Source organism: Penicillium subrubescens (assembly GCF_028828155.1).
Source record: "Penicillium subrubescens strain IBT 31985 chromosome Unknown utg000005l_segment0_segment0, whole genome shotgun sequence".
In the NCBI taxonomy this organism is placed as follows: domain Eukaryota; kingdom Fungi; phylum Ascomycota; class Eurotiomycetes; order Eurotiales; family Aspergillaceae; genus Penicillium; species Penicillium subrubescens.
In genome coordinates, this window is record NW_026643155.1 from 4,448,085 (window position 1) to 4,464,519 (window position 16,435).

Genomic DNA, 16,435 nt, shown 5'->3' on the forward strand with positions numbered 1-16,435 from the left:
GGATCTTTGACTCAATTCTTCAATTCCTTAAGTTCCCACTTGAAATTTGTAATTTGCTCAGTACGGTCCAAATCTGTGCATCTTCACATATCCCCGGCTGTGAATATACTCCTAAATTCACTCAATTGACCATTTCCATCAACATGTCCGCCAGCCCTATCTATCTCGGCGTTGTTGGTAGGATACCCTCCGCGATCTAAAGCTTCATGCTTTCTCCATGGAATTTAATCTAATCCCTTATTCTAGGCGTCGGCGGTGTTGGCACTGCATTCCTCTCCCAGCTTGCCCACCTCCCCAATGCCCCCAAGCTCGTCCTCCTCGCCCGTTCTTCGCAGACTCTCCTCGCTCCGACACCGGCCTACTCACCGGCCATCCCCGCGGCCGACTGGGCAACCGCCGCGGCAGGCCCTTCTCTGACCAAGACCGGTGCCCTACCCGCTGAGGAGATCGCCAGCTACCTTGCGTCGGCTCCCGGCCGTGCTATCCTGGTTGACAACACCTCCGACATCAACCTCGCCCGCCAGTACCCCACATTCCTGAAGAAGGGCATCTCAATTGTGACCCCCAACAAGAAGGGTTTCTCCGATGACCTGTCCTTGTGGAAGGACATCTTCGCGTCTGCCGCGGAGGGCAAGGCTCTCGTCTACCACGAGAGCACTGTCGGCGCTGGTCTCCCCGTGCTGTCGACCCTCAAGGACCTAGTCGCGACTGGCGACGAGGTTACTCGCATCGAGGGTGTCTTCTCCGGCACTCTTTCCTTCCTCTTCAACACCTTTGCCCCGGCCTCTGGCTCTTCGGACGCAAAGTGGAGCACCGTCGTTGCCCAGGCTAAGGAGCTGGGCTACACCGAGCCCGATCCTCGTGATGATCTGAACGGTATGGACGTCGCCCGCAAGCTGACTATCCTGGCCCGTCTCGCTGGTCTGGAGGTCTCCAGCCCCGACTCATTCCCCATTGAGTCTCTGATTCCCGCTGAGCTGGCCTCGCTGCCTTCTTCCGCAGACGGCATTGCCGAGTTCATGAAGCGCCTGCCTGACTTTGATGCCCAGATGGCTAATATCAAGGACACTGCTGAGAAGGAGGGTAAGGTTGTGCGTTATGTTGGTAGCATTGATGTTGCTGCCAAGGCCGTCAAGGTTGGGCTGCAGACCTTTGAGAAGGATACCGCCATTGCTGGTCTGAAGGGCAGTGACAACATTATCAGCTTCTACACCAAGCGGTACGGTGCCAACCCCCTGATTGTGCAGGGTGCTGGTGCTGGTGGTGATGTTACTGCCATGGGTGTTTCGGCTGATCTGATCAAGGTCGTCCAGCGCCTGCAGTAAGGGAAGTGCTATACAGAATAAAAGTACCTAGATATCCAACGAATTATAAGTTCTTCATGAAATGCAATTGAAATGTTAGCACCTGAAGAAGAATACGATTACCATATATTGCATACTCGTTCAAGACGTAAACTTCTCGTACATTTTCCTCTTGGAAGTTGCACACCTGGAATGGTGATTTCCTCGTGCTCCATTTCAACAACATCTCGTTCTCCGAAACTGAAAATCGACGAGTACCTATAGAATCAGACCGCAACCATACCTTTACGGATGACACGAATCGGCAATCGGAACCGGAGTATAAAAGATTCGTAGTATATATTCACAATGAGTATGGCTAAAGCTCGGTAAAGGATGGATCAGCCTCGATCGATGAACACAATCCTCCATGCCAAACAATTAATAGGAGAGACTGCCAAAACGGGTATCACCTAAGCAGATGACAAGAAATCAACACCATAAACGCCAGGATGACATAAGCTCGCAAACAGACCGTAATCTGTATAATAATCAAACCCAAACACCGTATCAAAGGGTCCTCAAATGAGGAAGCAATCAAGCTCGACCGGTCCCTCGGCGCTTCAAGTCTCCGTCCGTACCAGAAGAAGTAGAACCATCAGCAGCGGAAGTCTTATTCTCCCTCCCAGCATCTTGGCTTCTCTCCGGAGATTTGCTGCTCGTCGCACTCCCCGACTTCCCAGAGTCACTATCCGCACCATCTGTCTCGACGCCGTGCAGCCCAAATGCCCGTCGTTGGCCATCTGGTCTTTCCTGCAAGCTCGGTGCGCGGGGACGTTGGTGGCCGCGTGCGCGTCCTCCGATCCATGGGAATTCCCATAGTATCATGCGGTATAGGTAAAGACCAGCGTCGAAGATGATGAAAGCAGCCCATGGGACAATAGTGATGAGGCCGAGGAGGAACTATTTCAAACGGAGAAGTCAGCCGATGCCTTTAAATAAGTTCATACCCTTGATCTCAGGATGGGATGGATATCCGAAAACATACGAAAATACGCACTGCCCAGCTCTCAACTTGAATGAGCTGCGGCGGGAGAATGGAGTACCACGCCATAGTCTATGTCCGGCCAGTGGCTACCCTGATAACGTCTCGATGACCGAGTCTGTAGTCGGTGCTTGCGAAGCTAGCGAGAGTCCTTCCTTGAAGCCTCCCTCTCCTAGACCTTTGTATTGCCGGCCAGCGATCCCCTCACAGTCCTAATGTCTCGGGTATCGACTCAGTTCCGCTGGTCCCGTGTGGTGCTGTGCTCCCCACTCCCCATAATCCGGGGTAATAGGATAATCTGCCCGGGGCAGCCGAGGGGGTCAAGTGCGCAGCACAGAGCGAATAAAGTGTGCCCTCCAACTTGAGTTGAGATGGATCTTGTTCGGCAAAGGCGCCCCTCCCCGCACGGTCCCTTAGCCTGGAGCCTGGGGAAAAGGAAGATGTTTGGACAGCTTGCGGTGCGGAGGATGAAGGCGGTGGCGGAGTAGCCGAGGGAGTTCGGGATGCAAGGGCAGGGGGAGCTGTAGGAGATTAGAGGGTCGGCTTTGGAGGGATCGAACAAAGTGAGAGGGTGGGTTTGGAAAGTTCAAGGAGGAGCTTCATCATCGCAGCTCGGAAGGAGGGGGGAGTCAGGAACGGGTGGAGCAGGGCAGAACGAACCGCGAAGCCGAGTGGGCCCAATTAGGCAATTTATCAGCAGCGAAGATACAAATCTACGTGAGCTCTATGCGATGCAAATTCCCGCTCCAAAAGAGATGATAATAATGAGAATCATCAATACAGATTTGATTTCCAAGAGAGAAGTTAAACGGCAAATATTGCCTTGAAGCTGAACCAGCACTCCACCACCCATCCCAGCATCCAATTACAAGCCCACGCAGTAGGACCTCCAAAACGGGACAAAATACTAATAGCTCCGCCATGAGAAGTACAAAAACCCCTAAAGTCCAACTTTTGATCTTGCTCATGACAATCATATCAGCATAAACTCATCAGTCATAACCAAGGCTTGATGGAACGTTGTTGCCAGAAGCCTGAAGAGCAGCAACACAGTTGCGCTAATATTTGGCCGCCAGGGCTTGCATTTGGTCCAAGAAGGCATCGGCATCTAGATTGCAGAAAATTAGTTAATTGTGGAATGATGTATTTGAATGGATGATGACATACCTTCGAGGGTTGCAAACTTCAGTATGTGCTCACCGCGATTGTTCTGCGGTGGTGTATAGTCATCAGTCGCCATCAAGATTATGGGTTTCAAATCGCGGATGATGACGGTTCGGTCGTCTACGATACGCAGCCAGCTGCGACGGCTTAGGAGGGAGGTAATGAAAGCAGTCCAGACGGGGGTGCTACAGTCATGCAATTAGAACAGCGCTCCGAGGCCTAAACCCATATGGCTCATCACTTACTGGTCCATGTCGCCTTTGTGAACAGAGGCCTGTAGTCTGACCGCTTTGGTTGTCTTGTCACGGTAAACACGCAGAGCATGGTGGTACTCGTCGTCGATAATTTGACTATTTTTGGTTAGATGATGTATCTGCTAGTGCTGTCTGAAATCGACTCACCCTCCATATATCTCTCGTTCACCATCCAACTCGTAGTCACGAATATCCTCGACCGGATGACCGGCGTCTTGGGAACGGAGTGCCAAAAATGCCACGTAAAATGCAACCATGCCTAGTAAGTAATGAGTTAGTCGGCGTTTGGCCTCGTCATCTCCAATTGCTTGCCTGGCGAAACGTACTCTCGATGGTTGTAAATTGAATACTTGCCCACAAGACAAGCTCACTACCGCCATGACGTCTCCGGCACAGCTGGAGACAGGACCCTTCCCGGATAACTTCCAACAGATTCAAAGGTAGACAATAGTAGTCGCTGGCGCGGGACCTATGTGGGACCTTGCAAACAATACGAACACGGTGATCTCGCTCTCGTAGGTAGAAGTATACAACCATATTCGAGTCGTCATTGAAGGCTCTGTGGGAGTTTGTTAACCTGTGAACTCTCGTGATCATCTCTCGCGATGCCTTACAATTGAAGGAGCAACTCAAATCCTTGCTCCCGAAGCCAGGGTTTAATACCAGCATGTGGGTCGCCAAAGCAGCCGGCTCTATCAAAATGATAGTCAGTAAATTATACAAGGACAACCAACCAGTTTCTGGCCGAGGTCCTCCTCACCTTTCTCGTCCCGGGGGAATTGGTGTCTCAGTCTCATATGTCGAGAAGACATCCTTGATCCAGTGGTAATCAATCGCATCCGAATGGGTGGAATGGCTAGTACCAGTTGCCGAAGCAGATCCCAAAGGTGAGCTCGGCACCTCCGGTACAGATGGAGGGAAATCGGAAAACGACGCAGAGGACGGTGATAACGGGGCTTTGGGGGATAGCTGCGGGGGACGACTTCGCTCGTACGATCGTTGCCTAAGCGGCGGTCGACGTTCATTTCGAGGACTGGGTTGATCTGTGCTAGTGCTGCTTGTAGATGGCGGGTTACGACCCAGTGACATGCGTGCGAGTCGCGGTGCGAGACGCTTCTCTTGCTCCACGAGTAACATCTTCATGCTACTGCGGGAGCCGGCAAGGAGCGGGGACTCGTGGCGGGGGCTTACGATGGTCAGTTTGGCAATTTCCTACAGGACTTCCTTTTGACGATGGCATCTGCGGGGTTGTGCTTACTCTTTCACCGAGTCAACGAGCTCCCTGAGAAAGCTCTTATATTTGGCCAAGCGAGTGCCCAGGGAGTACTGGGCCTCGTTCCAGAAGAACCGATCTATCGACAGCCATGTCCGCTGGTACGTATCGGGTGTGGTATGACCGCCATCCAACCGGTTAAAAAACTCCAAGATATCGTCGATGGTATACTTCAGACTCGAGCGCAACAAATCCACATCTTGGTGGACCAGCGCCCAACTACGGCGATAACGAGCATCCCGGGAGAGGTTATCCAGACTCAACAGCGATGAGCTGATAGCGTAAAAGTCGGAGATCAGACTGGTGATCTCTGTGGTGTGTTCGGGAAGAGGGGCACGAAAGGCCGTCAAGCCTTCCGCGACTCGTTCAGCCTGCTCGGCAGACAAGCGCAGGGCCATGAGCGCGTCAGGCCATCCGGGGATTTTTGATTCGGGAGTCGCAGAGGGAGGCGGGTTTGGGGGATACGAGGTTTCCTCAGTGGAATGAGTACTGTAGCGAGGACCCTCTCACGTGCAATGCGGCTCTTCACACTATTATTTTTTTTCGGTTTGGACTCCCTTGCGTTCTTGACGTGGTCGCGCGGGAATGGCGGGGCTTGGTGGGGTAGGAGGGGGATGATTCACCCAGCATGCGTGTGCAGTGCACAGTGGTCAAGTGTAGTCCAGGTATCCTGGTCTTTGGTCGGTGCTCATCACGATGGTGGGTAAGAAGATAAGGGAGGGGGAGGTCCTGCAGTACGGTTAGTATACTAGGTAAGTATAGCTGCGGTTTGTTTAGTCGAGTTGCTAATCTTCCCCGGTTGGGGTCGATGTGTTTCCATGGTTCTTCTCCCCGTCAGGTCACCCCACATGGTCATGTACCGAACCCAAATAGAGACACTCCCTGAACTGCATTAGTTGAGAGACAGACTGAGAAAATAAACCCAGGGAAGTGTTCGTCAGTGAGAATGAATATGAGCCATAATAATAGTTTGGTGCCAAATTAGACACTTGAAGAGGAAAACTTGATTAGCGGTGAGAACACAAGCAAGCTCCTGCAGTCCGGACTATGTACTCCCGTACCTCGAAGGTAGGAAGAGTAAAAGAGCAAGCATGAATAAACACAGGGCACATTGTCTTATATAAAGTTAAGCGCCATCACTTGACTCACAAAAGCAATAACATCGCTGCCTGCTTAGCCCCATTCTTCTTCAACTTTCGTATTGGGGGCTGGGGCTGTGCCTCCACGATCATACAAGCATTCATATGAGTGGTCCGGAGCCAGAATCCGCAGTCCTTGTCTTGCCTCGGAGAAGAGCCTCATTTTGCCCAGGGTGTCATATTAAAAAGTACTGCCAAAATATTGAAGTCTGATTTGACTGAAACTTCGCCAATGTTAAGCCTCGTGCTTAGATGACGTATATTGTTGGAAAGTATCTTCTTCCTCCTATCTGCTTTATACAATGACTCCCATGCCCGTTCAAACTCTTGACTCTTCAAATCACTTTCGAGTAAAGGCCCAGCGGTTTACTTCACCCTCTTTTTTTCACGAGTTATAAGGCTTGACCAAGCGCAGTGAAATCGGAATAGCAGTATCATCATCGGTGGCATTCCACAGCAGAGAATAAACTCCCTCGCCCTCAGACGAAGCCTTGACATAGAAGCTGGAAGAGATATCCCCAGACTCGGTCTCAACTCTCACCCACCGCCTGTAGAAGATAAAACCACTAGTGGTCTCGTTAGACTCGGCCTTGGAGGTGAAGCCCATCTGGTGAGAAAAAGAGGACGACCTGGGGATGTACAGCATTTCATCGGACCAGCGATCAGTAGTGTTGGTGGTAGTAGTGATGTTGGGGTTGGCAATCCACTAGCTGGAGAAGAGGAGGAGGACCATTTGACTAGAAAGCTGTCAAATTGGGTTGGGTGGTATCAAAGAGGGGCCTTTACTAACAGGAGACCGGGATGGCGGAAGATGAAGTCGAGTTAGATGGGTCGCCGACGAAAGCCTTGCCTGTTTCAATCAATTAGCAGAGCTTCAACTTATAGAGTATATCAAGCTAAGAGCAAGGAAAATACTACCATTGACGTAGAAAAGTGAAAGTCCACCAAGAGATTCACCATAGGCATACAAGCCAAAAATCTCGTCAACGCCAGGTGCGGCCCGAGGTATGAAGCCAGAGGCCGATGCCAATAGGCACAGCATAGCACCAGAGATTAAATAGCGAACATAATAGCGGACTGAAGTGTATAAAATCCCGTAAGAGGTGTATCAAATCAGTGTTTGGACGTATGTGAACTCCACTTCCTGGGCCGCGTGTTGGCTGACCTCGGTGCTACTAGAGTTGCGGGTACATGGGTAAGGTGCCCACAAGCTTAGCATTAAGGCCTGGAGATCACTTTAGACCTATAATATTACGGTGAATGACTTGTCTACTTGATACTCGGAGAGATACAGATCCCGATTCCCATATGTTTCGTTGTACAATCGTACTTGACTGCTGTTCGCCGAGCCGTAGTTCAACCCAGGAGAAAGATCTGACATCTTACTGTATACCTAGGTATGTGCAGCTCCTCTTTGCTTGATCTTCTTTTCTGAATTTCTGAAACGTGCCAAGATATGACTCCCCGACTTATTTCACGAGCTAACGGCTGCCACGCAATCTACCTGATCTAGAGACTTGACCAGGCACCAGACCCACGATGGCCGCAATGGCGCGAACCTCTCTAGATTGAATATCAGATTCCCGGTTTATCGCATGATGAACCCCCATAGTTTAAAAATAAATGACCAACCGAAGCACTTTCGGACCTGCAGCCGGAATCTCCGGTTGCGTGGCGGGATTTAAGCTTACGATCCATGAAGCGTACCTGGCGCCACCTTGTCCAATGGGGAAGAGTAGAATTCCAATCCAAGCAAGATTATGATCCATCATGTTGCGTGAAGATATACTTGGTTTTCATGAATCAGCGGAGGGTGCTGTCTAGTGGACTTATCCGAGCTCTTCGAGGACGGATATCGGGTATGGATACGATCTTGAGGATATTTCATTAAGAGCGCTTCACTATCTTGGTTTGAATTTTGTCACTGTGTTGGGATCATTCTCTTCTTCTCTTTTCTTCTTCTGCAGCTTTTAATTGCTGCCATATTCCTTCTTTGGTACTCTTCTTTCCCTTCATAGTTCACAATCTTTGTCTCTTTTTGACCCCCTATTTTCTGTTATCTCCCCTCAGTTTTCTAATATTGTCTCTTGTTTTCTCACGAACTACCATGAAGGCCATATCCCTCTTTTTTGGCCTCATTGGTGCAAGTACCGCAGCTTCTCTACACCATCAACACCTCCATCTAAAGATCAAACGAGATGTCTGCTCCGGAAACACAGCCAGTAACAGACAGACATGGTGCAACTACGACGCAAGCACACATTACTACGACGTAGTCCCCAACGGGTGACCCGATAATACTACTTCGATATCCAAGAAGTCACAGTCGCCCCCGACGGCTACTCCCGATCTGTCATGGCTATCAACGGTTCCATCCCCGGGCCTACCATCCACGCCGACTGGGGTGACCACGTTATCGTGCATGTCACCAATAATCTCGCCTCGGCGAAGAACGGATCAAGCATTCATTTCCATGGGATCCGTCAGAATTATACAAATCCTAATGACGGTGTTGTTTCAATTACTCAATGCCCAACGGCACCGGGTAAAACAACGACCTACAAATGGGCAGGTATGGCTCGTCGTGGTATCATTCTCATATCGGGCTGCAGGCCTGGGAGGGTGTGTTTGGTGGCATTGTGATTAATGGACCAGCTACGGCGAATTATGATGTTGATAAGGGAAGTTTGTTTTTGAATGATTGGAGTCATCGGACTGTCGATGAGTTGTATGATTCTGCTCAGTCGAGTGGTCTGCCTACCCTGGATAATGGGTTGATCAATGGTACGAATGTCTGTGGTGATGATAAAATTCGACTAGCCAGACGGGATACCGATTCAACACGTCTGTCACTGCGGGTACTTCGTACCGGTTCCGTCTGATTAATGCTGCGATTGATACGCATTTCAAGTGTTCTATTGACAACCACACGCTCACTGTGCTGGCGATGGATTTTGTTCCTATTGAGCCATTCAATACTACTGTCCTCAGCATCGGCATGGGTAAAATTGCAGTGCCCTTTCACTTCAGTTTGAATGTCAAGCTAATATCTTCTTTTGCCTAGGCCAACGATACGACATTGTCGTCCACGCAACCCAGTCTACAGGCAATGACAGCTACTGGATGCGCGCCATCCCCCAAGAAGCCTGTTCCGATAACGACAGCGCCAATAACATCAGGGGAATCATGTATTACGGCAACACACCCTCGACCCCACCACAACCGCATACACCTACACCGACAGCTGCGACGACATGTCCATGTCCGATCTAGCCCCCTACCTCCCCCAGAGCGCCTCACTCCCCTACTTCAACGCCAGCGAACCCGTCACTCTCGGTACGAACTCCGAGAACCTCTTCCGCTGGAAAATGAACGGGACCTCTATGCAAGTCGAGTGGGATAATCCCACTCTCCTTCAAATCTGGAACAACGACACTAACTTCACAAATTCCAGCGGTGTCGTCGAGCTACCCGTGCCAACGAGTAGTGTTGAGCAGGAAGATGATGGGATTTGAAGGGGTCCTGCGTTATATCTCTAGGTGGCGAGTTGGACGGCACGATAGAAGGAGGCGGGAAGTTCCGGATACATTGATTGGCACTGCTTTGATTCTAGGTATAGAGGTTAGATAGCAAATGAGCGAAACCATGTTGCTTGACGATGAACTGACCCTGGGTGAGCTCTTGATGACGAGGCAAATAAAATGTGGTTAGACACCTTGGTCGTTGCAATAAACAATCTTACGTGGTACAATGCCTAACACCGACTCGGGACGTGTTTGTGCAGTATATACTTCTGTGAGGGAAGCTTACATAGATGGGGACATCCAAAGCAAGCAAGTATCGATGTCCTCGACTGAATCCAGAAAGGAGCCTGGCAGTTCCATTCTAGAAGCTCTAATCAGGCACTTGTGTCTGAATATCTAGCTCCATGTAGAACACGCTGGATATTCGAGACAACATGCTAGGCACAGTGTTGAGTTCAGGCAATAATAGGGGCCTCAGGCCATGATCGGAGATCCCCCGGACGCGTCGGGGTAAACAAACGGGGGAAGCTCGGGAGCTTGGGCCATCTCCGAAACCGCGGATGTCACGTCCACAGAGGAAGAGACCAACAAGACATGCATGCTGACACAATTATCTACGACCAGGAAGTAATTATATTTCAATGAGACGTAGCATTGACCAAACTAAATAATGTCTATGTCAGACGGGGCTTGCAATTGCATCATGCGAAGCAACCACGTCCAGGCCATTCCCAAAGTGCCAGCTCGGTCTCACTCCATCGCCCGGACTAGACGGAATGACCAGTTCAGGCAGTAGGAGGAAAGCGAGAGGTAACAAAACAGAACGGAGATTGGAAAAAAAGCCAGTCTCACACACAAGACACTAAGCCCACCGGCCGGGGCGATCATAAAAGCCAAGTAAGAACCACCGTAGAGACCATTCCTTAAGACCCATGAGTGATAAAACGCAAAAAGACAACCAGAGAGTCAGCGAAAAGAAACACAAACGCCAGCAGCTGCGCAAAGGATATTTGCAGCGGGGCGTTTAAGAAGACTCCTCGTCCTCCTCGGCCTGCTATAAGGGGGATCAGCATCGGAGTTCGTTGAGCCAGTATGGCCATCGAGACCCGGGATAGTGAACTTACAGCGTTGTACTTGGCCTTCTCCTCTTCGTAGCGCTTCTTGTCGGCGGCAGCCTTAGCATCGTAGGGCTTGCGCTCAGTCTCGGTCAGAGCCTTCCACTTGTCACCGAGCATCTTGCCGACCTGGCCTATATGGGGGGTTAGTTGGGATTGACCAGCGTGAGTAATGGGGAGAAGCAAGAAAGACTTACCGAACGAGATGCCGGGGTTCTCCTCGCGAACCTTGTCACGTTGGTCGTTGGCGAAGAACATGTAGGCGGACAGGCCACGCTTGGGGGCGTTGGGGTCTGGAGAGAGAGTTAGTATCTCCGAACAGGCAAGACGAGTCAATTTTTTCTCAGGAGCGACTTACCCTTCTTGCGGCGCGGGACGCGCTCCTTGGCGCTCTTGCGAGTGGTCTTCTCCTTAGGCATTTTGAGCTATATGGAGTGGTTAGCGTCGTTCTGAGAGCACCTGAGATGAGAGGCAATGGCACCCAAGTGAGGCGCAGAGCAGGAAAGAGAGCAGTGGGATGGTGCAGTAAGCAGGGTAGAGCTATGCGACCACAGGCGACTGCGATGCGACAAGCTCTGAGGGCAGAGAGTGAAGTAGAGTGGTGTGGTGTGGTGGTGTTGGTGCCGCGACGCGACTTCGTCACAAGCGCGCCGGAGGTCCTATATGACCACCTCACAACGGATAGAGACGGGACTTACTCTGTTTGAAAGTGGAAAAGTGGTTGGTTGAATGGAAACAGATCAGAGCGAATCTAATAGCAGTAATCTCCAGTTAGTGGTGGTGTTCGAAGTAAACATGGGTGCTGAATCGCGCGACCGTGAGAGGTCGCGGTCGCGCGAGTGAAAAAATAGCATTGATGAGGACAGGATGACAGAATCAAGGGCGATGAGAGTGAAAAAAAAGGGAAGAATAGTGGTGGTAGTTGTGTCGAGAATCGGGGCCAGCAGAAACGGGATATAGTAGATTGGGGGTGAGGATATGCAGTACCTGAGTTGTATGGGCAAATAGTGTGGGAGCGGTTGGTAGTGTAGGAGAGATGGGAGAGAGAGGGAGAGGGGGGAAGGCAGTAGTAGTAGGGAAGGGCGGACTCCCTCTCTTTCTTCTGACGGGACTAACTGTGGGAACGGTGGGCAGCACAGAGCAAGGGCAGCCCGCTGTTTGCTGACTGGCTGGGGAATGTAACATACGCCGTATTCAGTACGAGGGTCCGTATACCACCCAATACTCAGCAGGTATCTCCATTTACCAAGTACTCTCTACATCCAGTCATGCTCATTATTATTGTCCTTTTACCTTATTATAGACGGTAGCCATGGGAAATACGTTGAATTAGAGATATACTCTATCCTTTTCATCTTAGAGACCAAAGTTATTCCCTGGTGAGCGCACTATAACGCCTGCAAGTCCCTGCTCGGCGCGCCATTTATTATGGCCATCTTGGGCTACCTTGCTCTTACTTGGCCGTTTTTTTCTCGTCACTTTCACGTTATGCTATCTTATCACCACTTAACTTAGGGACATTCTAATATTAATTTTATTTCTCCGTTGGTTTTGTGAGTGTTGAGAGAGCTGGGACTGCAATGTTTCTGGGTGCTGCTGCGACCATACAAAACGGGTAACATACATACACCATCTCACAGTGGAGAATTACGCCTTGATCCATTCCCCAAAAACCGCGCACCCGTCGTACCAAGTACGCTGTACCGCCATAGTCAAGTGACCTCCCGGGAAAGTACCCAGTACCTGGATGATACGCGTTCCCTGAGGCGAGCCTGCCATCCTGAGGAGTGTTCCGGCGACTAGTCAGGGAGAAATACAGTCAATAACATGCGCAATCGAGATTCAAGCAGTGGACAATATTATGCTTTTTTTATGAATATATTTTTAGTCCGTATATTATTGAACTCAATTTGGTTATGAAGATATATCCAACGTATTTGATATCAATTTTCAATGCTGAAATAATAGGAGACAGAATAATTCAAAACAAAGGTTCAAACCATGGCGCGTCGTCTCGTCTCGTCGCAGCCTGGGCGCTCACCCTTCAAACTAAACATGCCATGTATTGCAATACCCGTTTGCGCCGGAGCAGGGTTGCGCGATGCCCTTAGCGGAGAAATTGCGATCGCACAATGGCACCTTGGCTGTACTGGCAATATGTCCGAGGCGATACGGGGATGGGTATGGAGAAGAGGAGAAAGCAAGCTAGTAAGGATTGACCAGGCACAAGTACCGCAAGTACCGTATCTGTCTCTGCCCATGTCTCTAACTGTCCCCGGCAAAACTTGTACTGTATGCCGGATGGAGGAGCTAGGACGAGAAGTACATCCGCCAGGGAGAACAGAGTCTGGCTAGAGAATTTTAATAGCGCAGCAGATCTAGGCGCGGTTCGGTCACGAGCAGATAAAAAGAGAAAGGAAAAAAAATACCAAACCAAACAGCATTGGATCTAGAAACTACTAAGTACAGTGTCTACCCAACCGACAGGATCTCAGCTTACATCTGTAAGTAGGATGCCGCACGTAAAAGCTTCCCTAGGACAAGACTCGACGCAGTGACCTACTATGTATTTATGTACATACATGTGTAGTCGTAGCAATGGCCAATCCACACCGTGTCGACTGGGCATGCAGAGCAATGCCGCGACCAAATTAGCTCGAGGTAAGGGCCTGGAGTTTTGCAACCGCCCGGAGTTGCTCACTTCCCAGTGTGGCGGACCCTGCTGAACCGCCCATTGCAAACACGGCCATAACAAGCTGTCCTCGATTGTAGTTACGAAGAAAAGAAAAGAAAAGGATATGGAAATAAAAATGGATAATTGTCAATTACAGAATGATAGCAGAATTTCTAGGATATTGAATTCTCTGTTTATTTCCATATTCTGCGGAAATAGCTGTGAACGGGGAATACCCCGATACCATGATTATGGAGGAGGGGAAGCGTTATTACGATATGTCCTCCGTAATATAATCTGGTATTATCAATCGTAGCAGTGGCTTTCTGTGCCAGGGCTCTTATCGCCGGTACATTTTCTGAAGATCGTACTGTAATAATCCAGGTCGCTGGGCCAGCAGGATGGGAGGGGGCCGTACATAGTTGGAGGTGGAGGTGGAGGTGGAGGACTCGATTATTGGAGCAACAGGTTCCGTCCTTGCTTGGATCACACCATGATCACAAGCTCAGGATTAGCATTGGCGTATCTACAGGATACTTTACCTTCCCCATAGTAACATACTGTTTGGGAGGAGGAGTCGTAACGCGGTAGTGGTGGTAGACCGGGGGGGGCTGCTGCTGCGACGCGTCGAGTCCCTCGGTACATACTGTGACTCTTAGGCAGTCGGTACTCAGAACCTTGAGGGTTTACATGCTAAGTCTCTACACCTATGCGACCACCCTATAGGGCATAAAGGTCCCTGTCATGTCAAGGAGTGGAGAGAAAAGAATGCAGAGCAGACTGGGCTAATGCGATGCCCCTGCTAGGAAATAGCAGCGCCCAACATAAGCCAGAGAGAGTTTAGTAGAAGAGAAAATGCATTTGTTTTGGTCACATTCCCCGGGGAAAAGAGCAAGTAGCTTTTGAGCTTGCGTGGTACAGAGCAATCTTAGCGTGTCCAGTGTCCTGGCAATGGCTGCAATAATAGAAGCCTTAGTACTTTTCTCCCTCCTTTTTCAAAGTAATGTACTGGTGTAATAAATGTGACAATACATCACAGTGCCCGTACATTCCTCCCGTGTGAATCCACTGGTAACGTTACCAGCTTCCACTCCTTCCGAGAGGAGAGCGTCATAGAGTCGTTGCGTCGCGTCGGTATTCTGGTTCCCCCCAATAAGATGTAATACACTCGAAAACTCTGCGTGATAACCCCCATTGCCCATAGCCACACTCTGTGTGATCCGTACTCCGTTCCCCATAGTGGCAGTCCCAATGTTGGTTGAGCATTTTACCGCATTCACCCCCTCTTTTCGGATTTGATCGCTGATCCTTTTTGAGTAGCTACGGTAATTTAAGCGAGACTTGCTCTTACATAGGACTATTTAGATTACAGTAGTATTATATGATGTAGTACATTATTAATTCCTTGCTCAAGATCTCTCCTCTCGGCATATGTAATTCGTTTTTTTTTTTATATCTATCGAAACCAGGATGGCCCCGAACCTCCGAGCGCCGACTGGCGCCCGTCAACGATTTCCCTTTCTGCTCTCTTTCCGTCATTGCGGGTGCCCTGTGATGTCGGCGTGGGTCAATGGTCCTACATGGCCACACTCGACCCTGTCCTACAGTAGTACATTGGACGATTACTAACGGGAAGCTTGGGCCTACTAAGTTAGCATCGGTTATCCAGATTCGATGCTTCTTTCTAGAAATAGTCAGGTCCAACTAAGAATAACACTCGTCCCCATGAGGCTAGTGGGAGGGGCTCTGCAGGGCCTAAGATCGCCATAGAAGAAATGCCATTATTAGATGGACAAAGTATCGTAGTCTGTAGACCCATCTGTAGCACCTGAAACGCCAATATGCACATGAGGGTATCCCGTCAGATAATCACCCACACCCCAATTGACCCATAAAATATTAAGAAATCAGTCATCACTTTCTTCCAGTACCAATGCGCGGAGGGTGTCGTCGTCGGCCCAGTCGAGTCCGCTACCAACCACCATCGCACTAGCAATGCTCTTCATGGTCTCCCATTTCGCTTTGCTCTTCTTCAGCTCAGCCTCAAGCTGATCCAGCTGGGATGCGAGATCTGCGTCCTGGAGCCGCTCGCGCCAGGAGGAATCCTGCTTGGTCAGCTCGAGAAGCTCGCGCACCAGTTCCTGGTTCTCCTGGTTGATTTTGAGGTTCTCGACCTCCGCATCAGATAGCTGTTTGAGTACTAGCTCATGCGCTGATGCTAGATTCTCCTGCGCGAGGGCGAGCACGTCGCGTCGATTGACTAGGCGGAGTAGAGCTCTGCGGGTTGGATGAGATAAGAATCAGATAACAAGAGCGATTAAGGAGACCGGTAGTTCACGTACCGTTCAGGAGGTGTAGTCGCTTTGAGGTGAACTGCTTTGAGAATAGGATCTGTCATGAGAATTGTGCGAGCAGCTTTCCTTCTGACAGTGTAGGAACCGCGCGCCTCGAGGAACTCGCGTTCCGCGATCGCGAGCTCTTCTTCAACATTGTCGCCCGATAGTGATTCTAGTTCTACAGAAAAGTGTAAGTAATTTGAATTGAAGTACTTGAAATGGCATCAAATAAATTCAAACAGCACATGACACGGAAGAAAGTATCATAGAAGAACAAGCAATCAGGATTTGTTCGGAGAAAAAGGACCTCCCGCATCGTAGTAGATCGTACCTTGCTCCAGTAATGCTTTCTCCAACTGCTGTTCCTGCACTTGACCAGCCAGCTGAAGCACCAGCGCCTCCTTGTCAGACAGGGTCACGATATCACGGACATCATCTGCCGCATAGTCCAGCAGGGCCAGCTCGTTAGAGAGCAGGTGAGGCCTCACGGAGCCCTGTTTGGTCGCCATGGAAGGATCTCGTGGGCGGGTGGGCGTGTACCTTGTGATATGAGCGGAGGGCGGTGGAGAGTCACTCATTTGGAGAGAGCTTTAGCCTCCTCCCGATTTACCCTCGTTAAACCCGCCTC

General features: G+C 50.1%; 7 protein-coding genes across 7 annotated transcripts; 2 read left to right on the top strand and 5 right to left on the bottom strand.

Moving 5' to 3' along the window:
- Positions 1 to 12: 12 nt before the first annotated feature.
- N7473_008126 (homoserine dehydrogenase) lies at positions 13 to 1,408 on the top strand. The gene is made up of 2 exons (XM_057154066.1): positions 13 to 177; positions 247 to 1,408. Exons 1-2 carry the CDS (start codon positions 144 to 146, stop codon positions 1,323 to 1,325), a joined length of 1,113 nt encoding a protein of 370 aa, XP_057008404.1. The 5' UTR covers positions 13 to 143; the 3' UTR covers positions 1,326 to 1,408.
- A 472-nt stretch (positions 1,409 to 1,880) lies between these two features.
- Positions 1,881 to 2,397, bottom strand: N7473_008127 (uncharacterized protein; the record flags this gene model as incomplete). The annotated part of the gene is made up of 2 exons (XM_057154067.1): positions 1,881 to 2,246; positions 2,332 to 2,397. 2 exons carry the CDS (start codon positions 2,395 to 2,397, stop codon positions 1,881 to 1,883), a joined length of 432 nt encoding a protein of 143 aa, XP_057008405.1.
- A 758-nt stretch (positions 2,398 to 3,155) lies between these two features.
- On the bottom strand, positions 3,156 to 6,072 carry N7473_008128 (uncharacterized protein). Its single transcript, XM_057154068.1, has 8 exons — positions 5,005 to 6,072; positions 4,507 to 4,932; positions 4,361 to 4,438; positions 4,073 to 4,305; positions 3,894 to 4,005; positions 3,738 to 3,842; positions 3,496 to 3,677; positions 3,156 to 3,436 (listed from the first exon to the last, which is right to left on the bottom strand). Exons 1-8 carry the CDS (start codon positions 5,415 to 5,417, stop codon positions 3,387 to 3,389), a joined length of 1,599 nt encoding a protein of 532 aa, XP_057008406.1. The 5' UTR covers positions 5,418 to 6,072; the 3' UTR covers positions 3,156 to 3,386.
- A 471-nt stretch (positions 6,073 to 6,543) lies between these two features.
- N7473_008129 (uncharacterized protein) lies at positions 6,544 to 6,765 on the bottom strand (the record flags this gene model as incomplete). The annotated part of the gene is made up of 1 exon (XM_057154069.1): positions 6,544 to 6,765. The coding sequence occupies one exon, from the start codon at positions 6,763 to 6,765 to the stop codon at positions 6,544 to 6,546; it is 222 nt and encodes a 73-aa protein (XP_057008407.1).
- Positions 6,766 to 8,513: 1,748 nt separating this feature from the next.
- Positions 8,514 to 9,673, top strand: N7473_008130 (multicopper oxidase; the record flags this gene model as incomplete). Its single annotated transcript, XM_057154070.1, is given in 5 exon segments — positions 8,514 to 8,784; positions 8,814 to 8,950; positions 8,983 to 9,160; positions 9,223 to 9,420; positions 9,432 to 9,673. 5 exon segments carry the CDS (start codon positions 8,514 to 8,516, stop codon positions 9,671 to 9,673), a joined length of 1,026 nt encoding a protein of 341 aa, XP_057008408.1.
- Positions 9,674 to 10,706: 1,033 nt separating this feature from the next.
- nhp6 (high-mobility group nucleosome-binding protein) lies at positions 10,707 to 11,216 on the bottom strand (the record flags this gene model as incomplete). The annotated part of the gene is made up of 4 exons (XM_057154071.1): positions 10,707 to 10,736; positions 10,807 to 10,931; positions 10,995 to 11,090; positions 11,156 to 11,216. The coding sequence occupies 4 exons, from the start codon at positions 11,214 to 11,216 to the stop codon at positions 10,707 to 10,709; spliced, it is 312 nt and encodes a 103-aa protein (XP_057008409.1).
- A 4,009-nt stretch (positions 11,217 to 15,225) lies between these two features.
- On the bottom strand, positions 15,226 to 16,433 carry N7473_008132 (centromere protein H). The gene is made up of 3 exons (XM_057154072.1): positions 16,139 to 16,433; positions 15,814 to 15,985; positions 15,226 to 15,748 (listed from the first exon to the last, which is right to left on the bottom strand). The coding sequence occupies exons 1-3, from the start codon at positions 16,383 to 16,385 to the stop codon at positions 15,379 to 15,381; spliced, it is 789 nt and encodes a 262-aa protein (XP_057008410.1). The 5' UTR covers positions 16,386 to 16,433; the 3' UTR covers positions 15,226 to 15,378.
- Between the last annotated feature and the right edge of the window lie 2 nt (positions 16,434 to 16,435).